General features: G+C 40.2%; 1 protein-coding gene across 1 annotated transcript; it reads left to right on the top strand.

Moving 5' to 3' along the window:
• Window positions 1-3,183: 3,183 nt before the first annotated feature.
• Window positions 3,184-15,459, top strand: LOC133458082 (vitamin D3 hydroxylase-associated protein-like). The gene is made up of 16 exons (XM_061737615.1): window positions 3,184-3,490; window positions 5,573-5,805; window positions 6,623-6,736; window positions 7,063-7,203; window positions 7,331-7,464; window positions 7,556-7,762; window positions 7,855-7,895; window positions 9,082-9,206; window positions 9,713-9,838; window positions 9,924-10,021; window positions 10,400-10,499; window positions 10,615-10,658; window positions 10,767-10,806; window positions 10,894-11,002; window positions 11,108-11,253; window positions 13,228-15,459. The coding sequence occupies exons 2-16, from the start codon at window positions 5,593-5,595 to the stop codon at window positions 13,348-13,350; spliced, it is 1,761 nt and encodes a 586-aa protein (XP_061593599.1). The 5' UTR covers window positions 3,184-3,490; window positions 5,573-5,592; the 3' UTR covers window positions 13,351-15,459.
• Window positions 15,460-15,785: the final 326 nt, after the last annotated feature.

Raw genomic sequence — 15,785 nt, 5'->3', positions numbered from 1 at the left:
CACAGTTAAACAGTAAATAACAAATAAAATGATAAGAAAAGTTGTTAAAAATAAGGGCAGTAGAGTACAGCAGGTAAGTATTTAATTTAAGAGTACGCTTCAGACAACAGTAATGTTTTTAGGCCTGATTTAAAGGATCTACAGTTGCAGCAGACCTCAGGTCTACAGGAAGTTTGTTCCACCGGTGAGGAGCAGAATAACTGAACGCTGCCTCACCTTGCTTGGTTCTGGTTCTGGAACCACAACAAACCAGATCCAGATGAACCTCAGGGGTCTGGGAGCTTCATAGGAACTAACAGATCAAGCATGTATTTTGGTCCAAGACCATTCAGTGCTTTGTAGACCAGGGGCCTGTACTACGAAGCGGGATTTGGGGTTAGCGAGGTAACTTCAGGTTTAACCCTGGGTTTTCAGGACTACGACGGTGGTTCACTTCTTAGCGGGGCACATCGCCATGGTAACTTATGCTGAACAGCTAACCTGCTCCGGAGCAGGTTATGTTCGAGATACAGATCGCCGGGTATAAAAGCACCGCCCACTGACCAATCAGCTCTCTTGGAAAATGGCATGCCCTTTCGAAGAGAATCCAGTGGAGCTTGGTGCGCGGATTGTGAGAGGATCCCTCCGAAGAGAACGCGTATTCAGGGACCGCCAAAACCCCTTTCCTTTCCCTGATGAGTACCTGTATGAACGATCCAAAAAAAAAGAAAAAAGAGGGGGAGGAGAAAATAAAAAATAAATCAATCAATGAATAAATAAAACAAATCATCACCCAAAATCCGATGTACAGTCAATCCAAAACTAATACCAATTAAATAAATAAATCAAGAAGAAATCAAAAAGAAGATGCATTTGTAAGGGGATAGCAAAAAAGGGATTTTCAATTTCGTCCCTCGAACATTCTGAGAAGTCACTTTAAAATACTAAATACCCCCCTCCTGAAAAAATAAAAAATAAAATAAAATAAATAAAAAAACCCAATTCTTTGGTACAGCATCAGCACAAGTTATCGGTCAACAACAATAGTTATAGAACCAATATATACAGGACTGTCTCAGAAAATTTGAATATTGTGATTTTCTGTAATGCAAACACAAAAACAAAAAAAATGTCATACATTCTGGATTCATTACAAATCAACTGAAATATTGCAAGCCTTTTATTATTTTAATATTGCTGATCATGGTTTACAGTTTAAGATTAAGATTCCCAGAATATTCAAATATATGTTTATATCCCTATGAATTTACGCATTTATACAGTCAGCGATCTTTTGCCAGCTGTCTTTCCTGCATTTTGCAGCTGCAACTGTGTTGCTTTTTGCCTGTATTATATGCCTATACTCATCATATTTCCGTAAAATTATTGTTTGCTCTTCGCTACTGAAATAAGCGGCTCTGACAGCGGACTTCTCCATGCTTGCGATTGGTCATGCGCTGAAAACACCGCCCCTTTTATGTGCACGCGCTCATATCCAGATTGGAGAAACCTGGGTTGATATACCGAGTTGATAACCACCGTCGTGTGACCGCTTAGCGTGATTGCAATTGTCCGGGTTAGTGAATCTGGATAAGGAAAAGATATCCTGGGTATGTTGAACTTGCTTCGTAGTACAGGCCCCAGCAGTAAGGTTTTAAACTCTATCCTTTGACTCACTGGAAGAAAGCGTAGCGATATCATGACTGGTGTAATATGGTCCAGGAATATGAGTTTAAATAAATAATATAACCTGTCATTATTCACTTAAATAGGATCACAAATAATTTGGTTTCCCCTGACTTCACTGCATAAGCTGAAGCGCTTTCATCAGCGCTTATTTACTCAAGAAACACTGTTGATATAGAGAACGCCCGAATTACTGAAAATCCAGGCCGCGTTTTCACTGCCGCCAGCAGCTGCACCGACATGCTCCCAGCCATGGATCTATAATATTAGCTCCCTGCACACAGTCACAGCTAGACGTTGAGGTCACGAGCCAGGCAGAGGGCAGCATCAGAAATAGACATGCAAAGAGTTAATGAAAAGCTACAAAAGACAGAATGTGCAACATACAGCTGTTAACACCCTTTATATAAATGGTATTGACATCTTGAGTAAAAAATGTACTTATAAACATATTGGAGAATGTTTTTATAATGCAAGAAATATAAACTATATTTTTGTTATTTATGTATTTGTTTAGTTTTATCCTGGCCTTAAAACTTACCGCTGGTTGACCTTTAAGTCTGTTTTCAACATGTTTGTGAGTCAGATCAATAGCCAGTTTCAGATTGTAAATAGCTTCCTGCAACGAGGATGCGGACACCTCCGATTGCGCAATAGTCTTAACTTTGGCCAGGAAGGAGCAAGATCCTTCCTGTTTATTGACCAATAGAGGAGCTGGACCAAGAAGGGCAGCCCTCCTCATTTGTATAATGAGGCATAAGGTAAAGTAAAAGGAGGAGATGGGGGATGTAAAAACAACAAATGCATGTACAAAGAAAGGACATAACTAAATGTATTTTTTTTTAAGATGATACATTTATAAGGAAAAAGAAAAAAAACTATATTTCTGCTTTTATTTTCAATTATGTCAGTTTTGGTCCTCCATAACATTTCAGTTGCAGTTCATTTAAAAAGAGTTGCAAGCATGGACAGAAAACATTTCAGCTCCTCCAGCTGGAAATGTCATCTAGGCTGGATTATCCATATACTGAACCGGGCGAGCGCCGGGGGCACCAAATCAAATTGAACTGGACCATATATATATGTCATATTTTGTTATTTTCTCTATATATTTGCTGGAAGAGGAGCAAACAGGTACAGCAGTAATACATGATATAATAATACATTAAAATAACAATAAAATAAAAAGAATTGCGTTTGAGTGAGTGCCTGTAAACTGCTATCCGCACATCATCACGCTTTCACGTCTGGGTTTTCTGACTGGACACATACCGAGCGGATTTCAGAGCACGAGAGGAGTGCAAACCAAAGGCAAAGTATGCTGGCTTAACTGCGGAGATCGCGGGGTGTGGGCACAGTGGATGCTTTGTTCAAGCAGGGGCAATGGCCTCAAGAGGTCTTGATGCCATTGTTGCTCTAATTAAGTTCCTGAGTGAGAGGGGTCTGGCAGTCTGGGGTGATGATGAATTTTTGGGCTCATCAAGTAATGGCAATAACCTTGGATTGCTGGAACTTATTGCTCAATTTGATCCTTTTTTATGAGAACTCAAAGTATAGGCCAAAGGGATGAGGTAAAACCTCACACCTGTCATCTACTGTGTGCGAGGAGGAGCTCTAAGTTAACCCTGCCTGTCACCAACTGCGAGGGCAAGAGATCATTTTCTCCACTGAAAAGAGTGAAGAATGAACTCAGGACAATCATGACACAGAAGCGGCTGTCCGCACTCTCACTGATGCCAATTGAATCAGATCTGGTTAAAGAAATTGACTTTGAGGATCTGATCGACAACTTTTCATCCACAAAAGTCAAGGAAGAAGATCTAAGGTAGGCCCCAAGTTTGTGCGTGAGTGCGCATTGTGTCAGTGAGTAAAATGTGCACTGTGGCTAATGAGTTATTAAACCGCAGATCCTGTGGTTATAACTGTTGTACGCACATCACCAATCAGTACCAGAGAGAGAGAGAGAGAGAGAAAGGTGGGAGCTGTTTACCTCATGAATAATAGTAACACTTTATTGCTGGATGCAACAGAACAACTTAACATTAAATCTAACAGCCTACACATTGCTATTTTATTAATGTGCTGTTCACCTTCACATCAGCTCATTCAGGAGGCCTGTTTGATTGTTTAGTCATAAACAATCAAAGCCGGTCAGTCTAAAGATGCCAAAATCTAGTTTCCAGCTGTTTTTGGATTCATTGAAATGATTAACATGTTCCATAACATACTTAATCATGCATTTCTGCATTACATGAATATCATCCGCTGTCCTTTGTTGACCATTTTCTCAACAGCGGTAGCAGACATCAATAGCCTATATTATATCAAAAACTAAACATGTTTTTGTCCATCTTAGTCAATGTCGAAATTGTCTTTTTCATTGTTTCAAAGAGACATAAAGCAGCAGGAGGTACGGAGAGCAAACTTTATGCTCAAAATGACACCGGTCTCTAGAAAGGTACCTTAATAGAAAAATCTGATTCGTTTTTGTTTTGGGAAAATTTGTCGTACAACACGATGCTTAGGCCTACTCATTTCAAAATCCATTTAGGGCAGAAAGGCACAAATGTGTAACCCACGGCGACTGCTCCTAAAGTTTTAAAGATCTGTGAAAATAACTGTCAAGGTCCATATCTTAAAGGAGCCAAATGGCTGAAATGGCCAAAACTGGTACTGCAGTCACTTTCAAAATATTGTTGAGCGGCGTGTACCCTCCCCCTCCTCCCCCCGACCAGAGGTTGCCTAGGTAGGCTGCAGAATGCAGCAGGAACGTAGGCTGCCATGGCTGCCATAATTAGAGCCGAGCTGGCAACCCGGATGCCGAAAACAATACTGACTTGGTGATTGGGAGATAGGTGGAGGGTGGAGCTTCAGAAACAATACTGACTTGGTGATTGGGAGATAGGTGGAGGGTGGAGCTTCAGAAACAATACTGACTTGGTGATTGGGAGATAGGTGGAGGGTGGAGCTTCAGAAACAATACTGACTTGGTGATTGGGAGATAGGTGGAGGGTGGAGCTTCAGAAACAATACTGACTTGGTGATTGGGAGATAGGTGGAGGGTGGAGCTTCAGGCCAAAACAAAAAATGACAACATAAACATCAGTTGAGGGCTGCAACTCCTCTTTTAAACTGGAATATCCTGGCTTGAGTGCTGTTGTCAGTGACATAAGTATTTGAAATGAACATGATTTTTAAATGTCTGTTGACATATGGGGGTCATTTTATGATTCGTTTTATTATTGCTCTTACATACAGCTCCTTTAATTTTTGGGCCGACTTTTATCAGACCTTATAATTATCAGGCCGATATAGGCCTACTGTCATATGGCTGACGTCAGACAGTTGTATTTTGCCGTCTTGGTTATTACTTGATATAAACTAGCTTGTCATGGTACAAAAAAAAATAATAATCAACCCCCCCAGAGTTGTCTAATTGACCTTAATACAGATTTTAGATGGTATAGTTTATTGGCCCTGTCTATAAATGAAGATGAAAAACCGTAATGTTTGTTATTGGAAAAGGCTTTTATGGACACTGCCATCTTTGTCGCTCATTCTGTTTATTACAGTGAAACTACATTGTTTTTCTCTTAAATTCATCTGAAGTGAAATGCGCGTTCCCGTGTTTGGGGTTGCTTTTTACGGCAGGGATGCTCTTTTCGGCACAACCCTTGTTGTGGTTGTTCCGCATAAAGGCTGATTTATGGTTCCGCGTTACACTAACGCAGAGCCTACGCCGCACCCTACGCCGTAGGCTCTGCGTCGATTTAACGTAGCACCATAAATCATCCTTCATGCGCTGAGGGAAGGAGTGACACACTAACCACGCCCCTCTCATTTAAAGCCTGAGCGAGCTCACCCGGTAGTGTGTAAAAGGCAAAGATAAGTTTGTTCCTGCTTGTAGTTGGACACAGCAGGGACACCATGCAGGTCCCAGACAGACTCCTTCATGCAGTGAACTTGGAGCGGCGGACAGCGGCTCTCCTCACCACCGCCGCCTGCGGCGTGGGAGCTCTGCTGCTGCTGCTGCGGACCAGCGGCCGCCGAGCAGCCACGGAGCAGATCCAGAGAGCCAGAAGCAGAAGGAGCGACAATGTGCAGCAGGCGGAGCAGGCGGTGCTGCGGTACAAGCAGGCGGTGAGAGGACAGCTCTGGAGGGACAAGTTCATCATCATTTGGTGGATTTCACTTTAAAACTCACCTGAAACTAGTTTTTAGGTTGGATATTTGACAGACATTCACTCGGGATCAATAAGTCTTGTGACTATTGACGCCTAATTGTAATCAGTCTAGTAATAAATATAGTGCTTTCTTCACCGATAACAACTTTTCCTGATCAAGTTTATAATATAATAATAAACTTTATTTCTATAGCAACTTTCATACAAGAATTGCAGCTCACAGTGCTTCACACATGTTAAGAACAATGAGAAATAAACAATAATAGCAAATAAAAAAAAAAGATAAAAATGATCATATCCAAACATTTAGGTGCAATGATATAATACATAATTTTGACAGAATTCAGTTCTAAATTCCTTTATAGAACAATTACTAAGATAGGATAAAAGCAATGTTGAATATAAAAAGGTAAAAATACTGCACTTAGTCGTAGTAGGTCATACCACACACACTGTTGTGCACTGAGTCATATAGCAGCTCTAGTTTATAGTACGAAATTATTTTTTAGGTTGGATATTTGACAGACATTCAGTCGGGATCAATAAGCCTTGTGACTATTGACGTCTAATTGTAATCAGTCTAGTAATTGTAATAGATATAGTGCTTTCTTCACCGATGACAACTTTTCTTGAACAAGTTTATGGGTTATGCAACTTATTTCTGTCAGATAGTCAATTGTTTCCTGGTTAATCCCATTTTTGGATGAAAGTATTTTGTTCCATCACTGCGTTTATTTTTTTATGTCTGTTTGTTTTCATCACTGGTCCTCTAGCATCCATCGACCGACTCTGATCAGATCCTGTCACTGTCACTGTCTGAGTTGGCAAAGCAACTGCAGGATGGCTCACTGAGCCCCGATGACGTGTTGTACTCCTACATGGAAAAGGTCCAGTATCCAAAGTTTCATCTCCTCTCATAACGCCAGTCGCTTCTCTTTCATTTCACTTTTTTTTTCTTTCTGCAGGACTTTTCTTTGAAACACTAGTCATCTTCCTTTGTTTAAATTCCTTTTGTACTTGTTCTATGTACACAGATAAATGTGTCACACCTGCAACAAATATGCCACATGTAACCTTTTGTTTAAATCTTTGGTCCAGCAAATCTCAGTGCACAGTATTCTTTTCACGCTTCAATTTAAAACAGTTCCCTGATGCAGATTTGTAAAAGACAAGTGTAAAAGGAACCTATTTTACTCTCTTTTCATGTTGACAGGCCCTTGCTACACACAAGAAGCTGAACTGCTGCACAGAAATTCTACTGGAGAGCTTTGATCAGCTGAAAACACTTGGCTCCAACAAAGACGGTCTGCTGTACGGAGTTCCAGTTAGCATCAAAGACAATCTCTCATATCAGGTGCTTAAAAAATAATCAGCGCAACTGTTAAACTATTACAGCTTCCTTGATAAACTTTATGTTTATGACAGATGTTCAGATATGTGACTTTCCTTTTTCTTTTGGCTGCCTTGATTTTACAACGTAGGGTCACGACTGCACTTGTGGTGTGATCCCTAATCTGGATAAACCTGCCCCAAAGGACAGTGTGCTTGTGGAAGTTCTGAAGAAACAAGGAGCTATACCCTTCGTTAAAACAAACCTACCCCAAGCCCTATTAAAGTAAACCGTTTCTTCACACACTGAAAAAAACTCTGCACACCCTTGCAATTATATTCATCCTGTGGTCGTTATTCTCTTGCTTTATTTCCAGTTATGACTGCAGTAACCCCATTTATGGTCAGACTGTGAACCCCCATAATGCTCAGAAAACCTCTGGAGGTTCGTCCGGTGGGGAAGGGGCTCTCATTGGGGGAGGGGGCTCCATCCTTGGTATAGGGACTGACATAGGAGGTAGTATCCGTATTCCCTCCTCATTCTGCGGGATCTGTGGTTTTAAGCCAACATCGGGTCGGCTGAGGTGACTCTTGTTTATTCATTTTTAAAACTTTATTTTATTTACACAGTTGTGTCATTGAATTAAGCGCACACCTTTTTTTGTGTCATGATCAGTTCACAGGGTTCAATTTCCATCAATCGAGGTCAAAAGTCTGGTAAGAAGATGTAAATGTGCTCCATTGACGTGTGAAGTAAATACAGAGTTATGTATTACAAACTTGATCTAGTACATCTGTTTTATGGAGGATTTTTTTGTGCCAAAATTAAATAAATAAATACATCATTAATTAATTAAAATGGGAATGAAATATATAATTCATTAATTAAATGTGTCATTAATTAATTAAAATTAGAATGAAATATGTCATTAATTAATTAAAATAAAATTAATTTTAAGTAAAAATATATATTTATTATTTCAGCATTTAATTAATTAATGACACATTTAATTAATGATTTCGTGTTGCGCGTGAATCATGAAATGTAAAACTGCATTTAATTAATTAATGACACATTTAATTAATGATTTCGTGTTGCTGAATCATGAAATGTAAATGTAAAACTGTCAGTTTCACTCGTCAAACTCAGTGGGCAGATTCCAAACACCTCATTGGTTCCCCTGCACATACAGTCAAGGCAAATCGAATCCACATAATGGATTGTTGCAGGGCTTGTGAACCATACATCCATGTTGTGAACACATTCCGATAAACTAGGTGGCATTATTCACCTCTACGTTGGTTTGCATACTCTACTCCAAAATTTTTACTCTACTCCAAAATGTTAATCGGCAACCAGTGAAACCTCGGTCCTCGAACCACAAATGTTGAAACAGCAAGGTGTACAAAATGTCAAAATCCTGCCCAGAGCTCCTGAGAGAAGCAGCGAGTTTAAATGAAGAAGCTCTGAGCAGAACTCCTTCGGCTCCAGCGGCTCCGTCACAGCAGATACCTGCTGCTGCATCACGCAACTCTCTACAACACGCAACTCACAGCTGTCATGTTTAGAAAATTTGCGTTAGCTCCGCCCACTGAGTTTGACGAGTGAAACTGACAGTTTTACATTTACATTTCATGATTCAGCAACACGAAATCATTAATTAAATGTGTCATTAATTAATTAAATGCTGAAATAATAAATATATATTTTTACTTAAAATGAATTGTATTTTAATTAATTAATGACATATTTAATTCTAATTTTAATTAATTAATGACACATTTAATTAATTAATGATATATTTCATTCCCAATTTAATTAATTAATGATGTATTTATTTATTTAATTTTGGCACAAAAAATCCTCCATACTGTTTGACTGCTTTATCTGTTTTTGAATTAGTACTATCATCTGCTGGACCCATGGCAAGGGATGTGGACAGTCTGGCACTGTTTATGCAGGCTCTTCTCTGCGATCACATGTTTTCCCTGGACCCCACTGTGCCACCATTACCTTTCAATCTGCAGGTGTGTGCTTTGCTGTGGGATTCATTTATCATATTGCAAATGGAAGAAATGACTGTTCCCTTTTTTATGAGGAAGATCACAACACCCTTACATGAATGTTTAGTTTTTTTAAGTCACACATTTACTTTCTATGTAAATGTGTGACTTGTTTTGCAGCAGATTGTAAAAGGTCTGCGTTGTACGTTCTGTAGTTGGTGTCTTATTGTACAATTTCAGTGTCTCTTATGCCAACGTTAGTCTAGTAGTTCCTTTTACCCATCTGTGTGAGGATGTTGTAGATTAACGAGTAGGTTTTTTGTTTTTGTTTTTTTAAAGAGAGTCCCCCCTTTTAAAGTCCACCTACTAAACTGACTGCATATGTAAACCCACAATCTAAGCTTAGTTTAAGTCTTGATTGCAAACATAAAGGCATCATCCTTTAATGTCAAAATACAATTATGTGCAAAAATATATCTGTTTAGTGTATTTAAGTAAAAAAAGAAAGAAAGAAAATGTCTTGTTTATAGATTTACCAGAGTTCCAGACCTCTGAGGATCGGTTATCTAGAAAACGACGGCTACTCGTACCCTTCTCCAAGCATGGCCCGCAGCGTCCGAGAGGTTAAAGCTCTGTTAGAGGAAGCAGGGCACACTGTAAGACACACACACACACACTAACTGCAGTAAATAATCACAACTACATTCATGTTAGTTTGATGTAATCAATCTTTTTCTGTAGTTGGTGCCATACTCTCCTCCGAAGATAAATTATGCTGTCACTGAACTGATACTTAAAGGTGTTTTAGCTGATGGAGCAACCAGCATCATACAGAAGCTGTGAGTGGTTCTTTGCAATAAAGGTAATATTTGACTAGTGACTAGTTTTATGTTTCCTGAGGGCATAAAGAGGCATCTTCAAATAGATGGATGGCTTCAGTGATTGGCTTAGTTTTTGTAGTTGTCCTCTCAGTTGGTCTTCTGCTTCGGTCTGCACTAACATATGTCAGCTATTATATAGCCAGCCATAAAGTTTAGTGTCCGATTTGCATGAGGGAATCGCAAAAGTTATCTATTAACTGTCCAATAACCGGGCCAGAATTTACATTTTTCAGGATCAACATTTATTAACTTTTTTATTTATTTTTGTAACTTAGTAACTGTTCTTACTATGGTGTTTCTTGTGTATCAACAATGTCTTGTTGCTTCTGTTTCCAGGAAGGGGGGTCCTGTGGACCCTTGTCTCAGACCTCAGGTTCAAATGTACTCTGTCCCTAAGTGGTTGAAGAAAACCCTCTCGTTCCTCCTCAAACCTTTTGTAAGTTCTCGCCCTCTGTCAGTTTAAATGATCACAGGAAGTGTTTGGCTAAAATATTCATAATTTATAGTATATAGTATAGTGTATAATTTGTTTTACTTGGCTTATTTTGCAGTCTCCTCGCATCCCTGCTGTCCTTCAGGCTCTCTGTGGAGTTGGGTGAGAAAACATTCTTGAGGGTGGCCGTTTGTGCTTGATAGTTTATCTTATCATTAATTATATTTGGATAATAAAATGCCACATCTGTTTACCCTGCATGGTTTTCAGATCTGTTGCAGATCTATGGGAGCATCATGCTGCTATCGAGGTACTGTTAGCTGTCAGCTAATGATACTTGCACGTGTGTGAATGAATGCACGGAAAGGGAAATGAAATTGTCCTGTGTTTTAATCAGGACTACATTAGTGAGACGGTAGCAGAGTGGAGGCGGTGCAACATAGATGTGCTGCTGTGCCCCGTCATCGGACCAGCCTACAACTTCTTGTACTGTGGCCAACTTACATGTACGGTATACTGAACTTTTTTGCATTTGCAACAACTTTTCTACTGTAAATCTTATTGATAAGGGAAGATAAGTAAAAAAGAAAAATTCTCTCTTTTTTTTCCAGCTGTTGTCAGTTTCACAATGCTTTACAATCTCCTCAATTTTCCTGCTGGTGTGGTGCCCGTTTCCACGGTGACGGTAGAGGATGAGGAGGAGCTTAAGCACTTCCAGGGCAATTATCAAGACACCTGGGACAAGCTCTTTAAAGAGGTGATGCAACGGTGCTTACAAACAGCCGTTCTATAGACTAGCAGGTGGAGCCTCTCTTGATGAGGTTCCAGCAGAGTTCAATTACACCTGTCCATTTCCCTGATATCTGAAGTACCACAGGGTTGTTGTTGTTTTTATAGCTACTGTAAACTTATGCAGATGCCGAATGTGTTTGAAAACGTAATGAGTGATAGTAATGATTCATTTTATTTATGTAGCTACAGGAACACATGGGCAATTCTTTATTCTTATATTGTTAGCTTTCTTGTGCTATTTCCAATTCATCATTACGCATGGTTTTAGTATTGACGCGGCTGCAGGAAACCTTTGGTCGCTAAGAAGGCTGTTAAAAGGGGGTCATGGCGATCTTATGTATTCCTTCTTAGTGAAATCTTAAGCTAAGAACGACTCTGGGAAACACGTCCTTTCACAGAACTCTTGAGAACGCTCCCTAGAAGCTCTTAGCGCTTAAAAGCTTCTTAACGAATCTGGGAAAACACGGCCAAGATATGTAGGATTAACTATCTATGAGCAGGAGAAGTAAGAGTTCACTTTATGTACAGGACTGTCTCAGAAAATTTGAATATTGTGATAAAGTCTTTTATTTTCTGTAATGCAAAAATGTCATACATTCTGGATTAATTACAAATCAACTGAAATATTGAAAGCCTTTTATTATTTTAATATTGCTGATCATGGTTTACAGCTTAATAAAACTCAAATATCCTATCTCAGAAAATTAGAATATTCTGGGAATCTTAATCTTAAACTGTAAGCCACAATCAGCAATATTAAAATAATAAAAGGCTTGCAATATTTCAGGTGATTTGTAATGAATCCAGAATGTATAACATTTGTTTTTTTAATTGCATTACAGAAAATAAAGAACCATATCACAATATTCTAATTTTCTGAGACAGTCCTGTGTATATATATATATATATATATATATATATATATATATATATATATATATATATATATATATATATATATATATATATATATATATATATGACTGAAACACGGTTAGTTGGTGTACTATAGGCACGGCTATATAAACGGGTATAGACAGAAGAAACTGAGGTGGTCAGGGTGGGAGTGCAGGTCAGCATCTATGACAAAGCTATAATGGATGAGATTCATATCACACTTTTCATGACACTGAAAATGCTCACAATGGGTCCATTATTCATTCACTCCTAATTCATACTTGGTGATGGTCAACGTGTAGCTTCGTCCTCTACCATGTGAGCCACTGCCTCCACCCTCTGTTTAAGACAAGCTGCTCTAACATGAGATAATATCAGGTCTTGCAAATATTGCAGAGCTAGGCCATCTTGGACTTTATAAGTCTGCAAGTAATAAATGTTTGAATTGGATTCTGAGTTTTAAGGGGAGCCAATTGAGGGATGCTAACACAGGAGAGACGTGATCTCTCTTGTTGATTCCTCTCAGCACTCGCACTGCTGCATTTTGGATCAGCTCGAGGCTAAAACAACTTGGAGAAAATCAACTAATACAACAGGAAAATAACTGCTGGCCTTTATAAGTCCAGCTCATCCTTGGGTAAAATTTCCAGATAGCTCAAGGTTCCCATTTTCAAACGGTAATATTAAAATATTGAAGTATAAACAGCACAGTAGTTCCCAAGCCAACATGCCAACCAGGAAGGAGACGGCCTCTGCTCCCTGGAGATGAGCATCTTTGTTCTTAAACTAATTTGATTGTTACTACATCATTTCAGGTCATTGTGCATGTCTTTGTGGGGATGTTATTCTATTTTAATGTCAGCAAGTCTTTGTATAATCCCCTCTAGGTCTCGCTGTTGGCCTAATCTCAAACTTCATCATCAGGCAGTTTTATTTTTAGTTTCTTTCAGAATTTCCACATGTGGTCAGCAGATGGAGACAGAAGACTGTACTGAGTCCTTTCACAGGCAGTTGAGTGACGGGAGTGTCTGTTTGTGTTCAGGCTGTGACTGGAGCTGAGGGTCTGCCCGTGGGGGTGCAGTGTGTGGCCCTGCCGTGGCAGGATGAGCTCTGCCTTCGCTTCATGAAGGAGGTGGAACGACTGGTTGAACAGAACAGAAAGTAGAGCGTGCTTCTGCTCTCAGTCCAAAAGGTGGGCCGGTCTCAAGTGGCTCAAGTGAATGTCAGCTGAAGTTAATTTTAATCAAGGTTTTTTCAATGATCCGAGTACAACCAAACAATGGTGTCAACCAACTTCAAATTACATAATTTCAAAATGTAGGTGAGTGTTTGATAATTTTTTAATAATCAACTTTTAGATTTGGACTTTTTTTTTTTAAGAACAAATGAATTAAAATGACTATTCAAAATGGAAAACAAAAAGCAGAGGTGGAAATCCACGTGCTTCTTTCATTGTCCTTCAACTCATCCTGTGATGCATCTTTATGAACTGCTCGCCATGGACTTGAAGCTCTTCAGGATTCCCAGCAGCTTTTGTACGGCTGATTCATCCTCTTCAACTGCCTTAGAACAGATATGCTGCACCCTGCCGTGCAGATCCTCCTGGCACTTCTCAGAAAACAGACAAATGGTTTGCAGCTGTGGTAAAAGCAGACGCCAGGTTGTTGGCAACAGTTCGCCTCTCCTCGTTGGTCTCTTGCAGCACAAGGTGGTACTGTTGCTGCGATGCCTTTAGTTGCTGCACAGCCTCATCATAACCGCAATTTACTTAGAATTTACTTAGCTCATGGTTGTGGCCCCCAAGCCACTGCTCCGGAAGGTTGGAGATCTCCTCGTCAATGTGGATGGCTGCTCCATCACCCCATCCTCTGAGGTCCGCAACCTGGGAGTTATCCTTGACTCCACCCTTTCTTTCCAGTCCCATCACCAAAACAGATTTTTATCACCTCAGGAATATCTCCCGTCTCCGACCCTCACTCTCTGACTCTGTGGCAGAGACGCTCATCCATGCATTCATCACCTCCCGACTGGATCATTGCAATGGAGTCCTGTCCGGGGTTCCCAGTAAAACCCTGGACAGGCTCCAGTATGTGCAGAACTCAGCTGCCAGGGTTCTCACCCACACCAAGCCCTGGCAGCACATCACCCCCACCCTCATACACCTCCACTGGCTCCCGGCTAAGTTTCGAATACGGTACAAAATTCTCCTTCTCACCTACAGATCCCTCCATTCACTGGCCCCCCAATACTTGTCCGATCTCCTCCACCAATACACTCCATCCAGGAACCTGAGGTCTTCTGATATCTGACTCCTTTCCATCCCCCGTACCCGTTTAAAAACTTTTGGAGACAGGGCTTTCAGCGTGGCCGCCCCCACCCTCTGGAACTCTCTCGCCCTTGAAATCCGCCACTCCCTCACTCTCCACAGTTTCAAAGCACACCTCAAAACACACCTCTTCTCCTTGGCCTTCCCTGAATAGGCTAAGGTCCCCTCCCGGGTTTTGTTTTGTTTGTTTGCCCTCCCTTTTGTAAAGCGACCTTGGGTACCTTGAAAGGTGCTATATAAGTATAAGTTATTATTATTATTATTATTACTACTTGTGCTGTTTCAGAGATTCCAGATGACCGACGGTGGTCTCCAATTCATCTGCCAGTTCAGAGGCCTTATTCTCAAGATTGGCTTTAAAAGTCTCCAAGCTGCTGCGATAGCTCTGGAGTTTTTTTAAGTCTGCCTGCAATTTCACCTTTTCCATCCTCTTGGTCATTAGGCGGTCTGTCTGACTCTTTCTCCAGACGTTCAAACTCTGAACTGAGTATTTGGTGTTTTTCTTCCATCGAGGCCAGCAACGATTCATCAACGTTGTAAAGTTTGATTTGGACTTTTGAATCTTTTGCATGAAGTTGTCAGGTCGGGGCCCTCCCGGGGTTGGTAGAGGGAGCAATGCCCAGGACTGACTTAGGTAGGAGCACTGGGTGATAAAATGGGGGGGAGGGGGTGATTAGGATTTTGTTTTGTTAGAGAACGAATGCTTTCTCTGATCTGATTTTCAGGAATAAAACACAGTAACTGACTTTAAAGCTGTTATTCCTCCACACTAGAATTAATTTTTTGGGGGCTTTCTCACCTATTGTAATGTAATGCATATGTAGTAAAGTACTGGATATGATCGATCTTTCCCTCCTCTGAACTTAAGTGTCCTTCATTGGGTGCAAAATGATTTTAAGGCTTGTTTGTATACACTAACTAAGCTGCTGAATAAAATGGTTAAACTAGTTTCATGTACAGGTGTGTCTTCAATGTACCCAGCTGCTCATCCTTTACCTTCCTCATCACTTTCAGTATACGAGTGTAAATCATTTTCTTTCTTATCAGTGATTGCTGCATTGACGCCATAGCAGGAAACAGAAAAGATAGACCAATGACAGATGGCGCCTCCATCTTCAAGGCCAGTGCACCATGTCATATTGTGATCACCCCGTGGTATTGTAAATATGTGTTTGGGTTTACATACATTTACATTTGTTTGAAAACACTCCTGGAATGAGAAACCATCAGAGACAATGCTGGCTTTTTTTCCCCGTTACAATCCTTCACGTTTT

This window comes from Cololabis saira, chromosome 13 (assembly GCF_033807715.1).
Source record: "Cololabis saira isolate AMF1-May2022 chromosome 13, fColSai1.1, whole genome shotgun sequence".
NCBI classification, from domain to species: Eukaryota; Metazoa; Chordata; class Actinopteri; order Beloniformes; family Belonidae; genus Cololabis; species Cololabis saira.
Note: the sequence above shows the minus strand (reverse complement) of the source record. Positions and strands in the feature narration are given on the sequence as shown.

Coding starts and splice junctions, on each gene's coding strand:
- LOC133458082 (XM_061737615.1), top strand. CDS start 5,593: ATGCAGGTCCCAGACAGACTCCTTCATGCAGTGAACTTGGAGCGGCGG. Junction 7,465..7,555: donor CTACCCCAAGCCCTATTAAA/GTAAACCGTTTC, acceptor CTTTATTTCCAG/TTATGACTGCAGTAACCCCA. Junction 9,839..9,923: donor TAGAGGAAGCAGGGCACACT/GTAAGACACACA, acceptor CTTTTTCTGTAG/TTGGTGCCATACTCTCCTCC.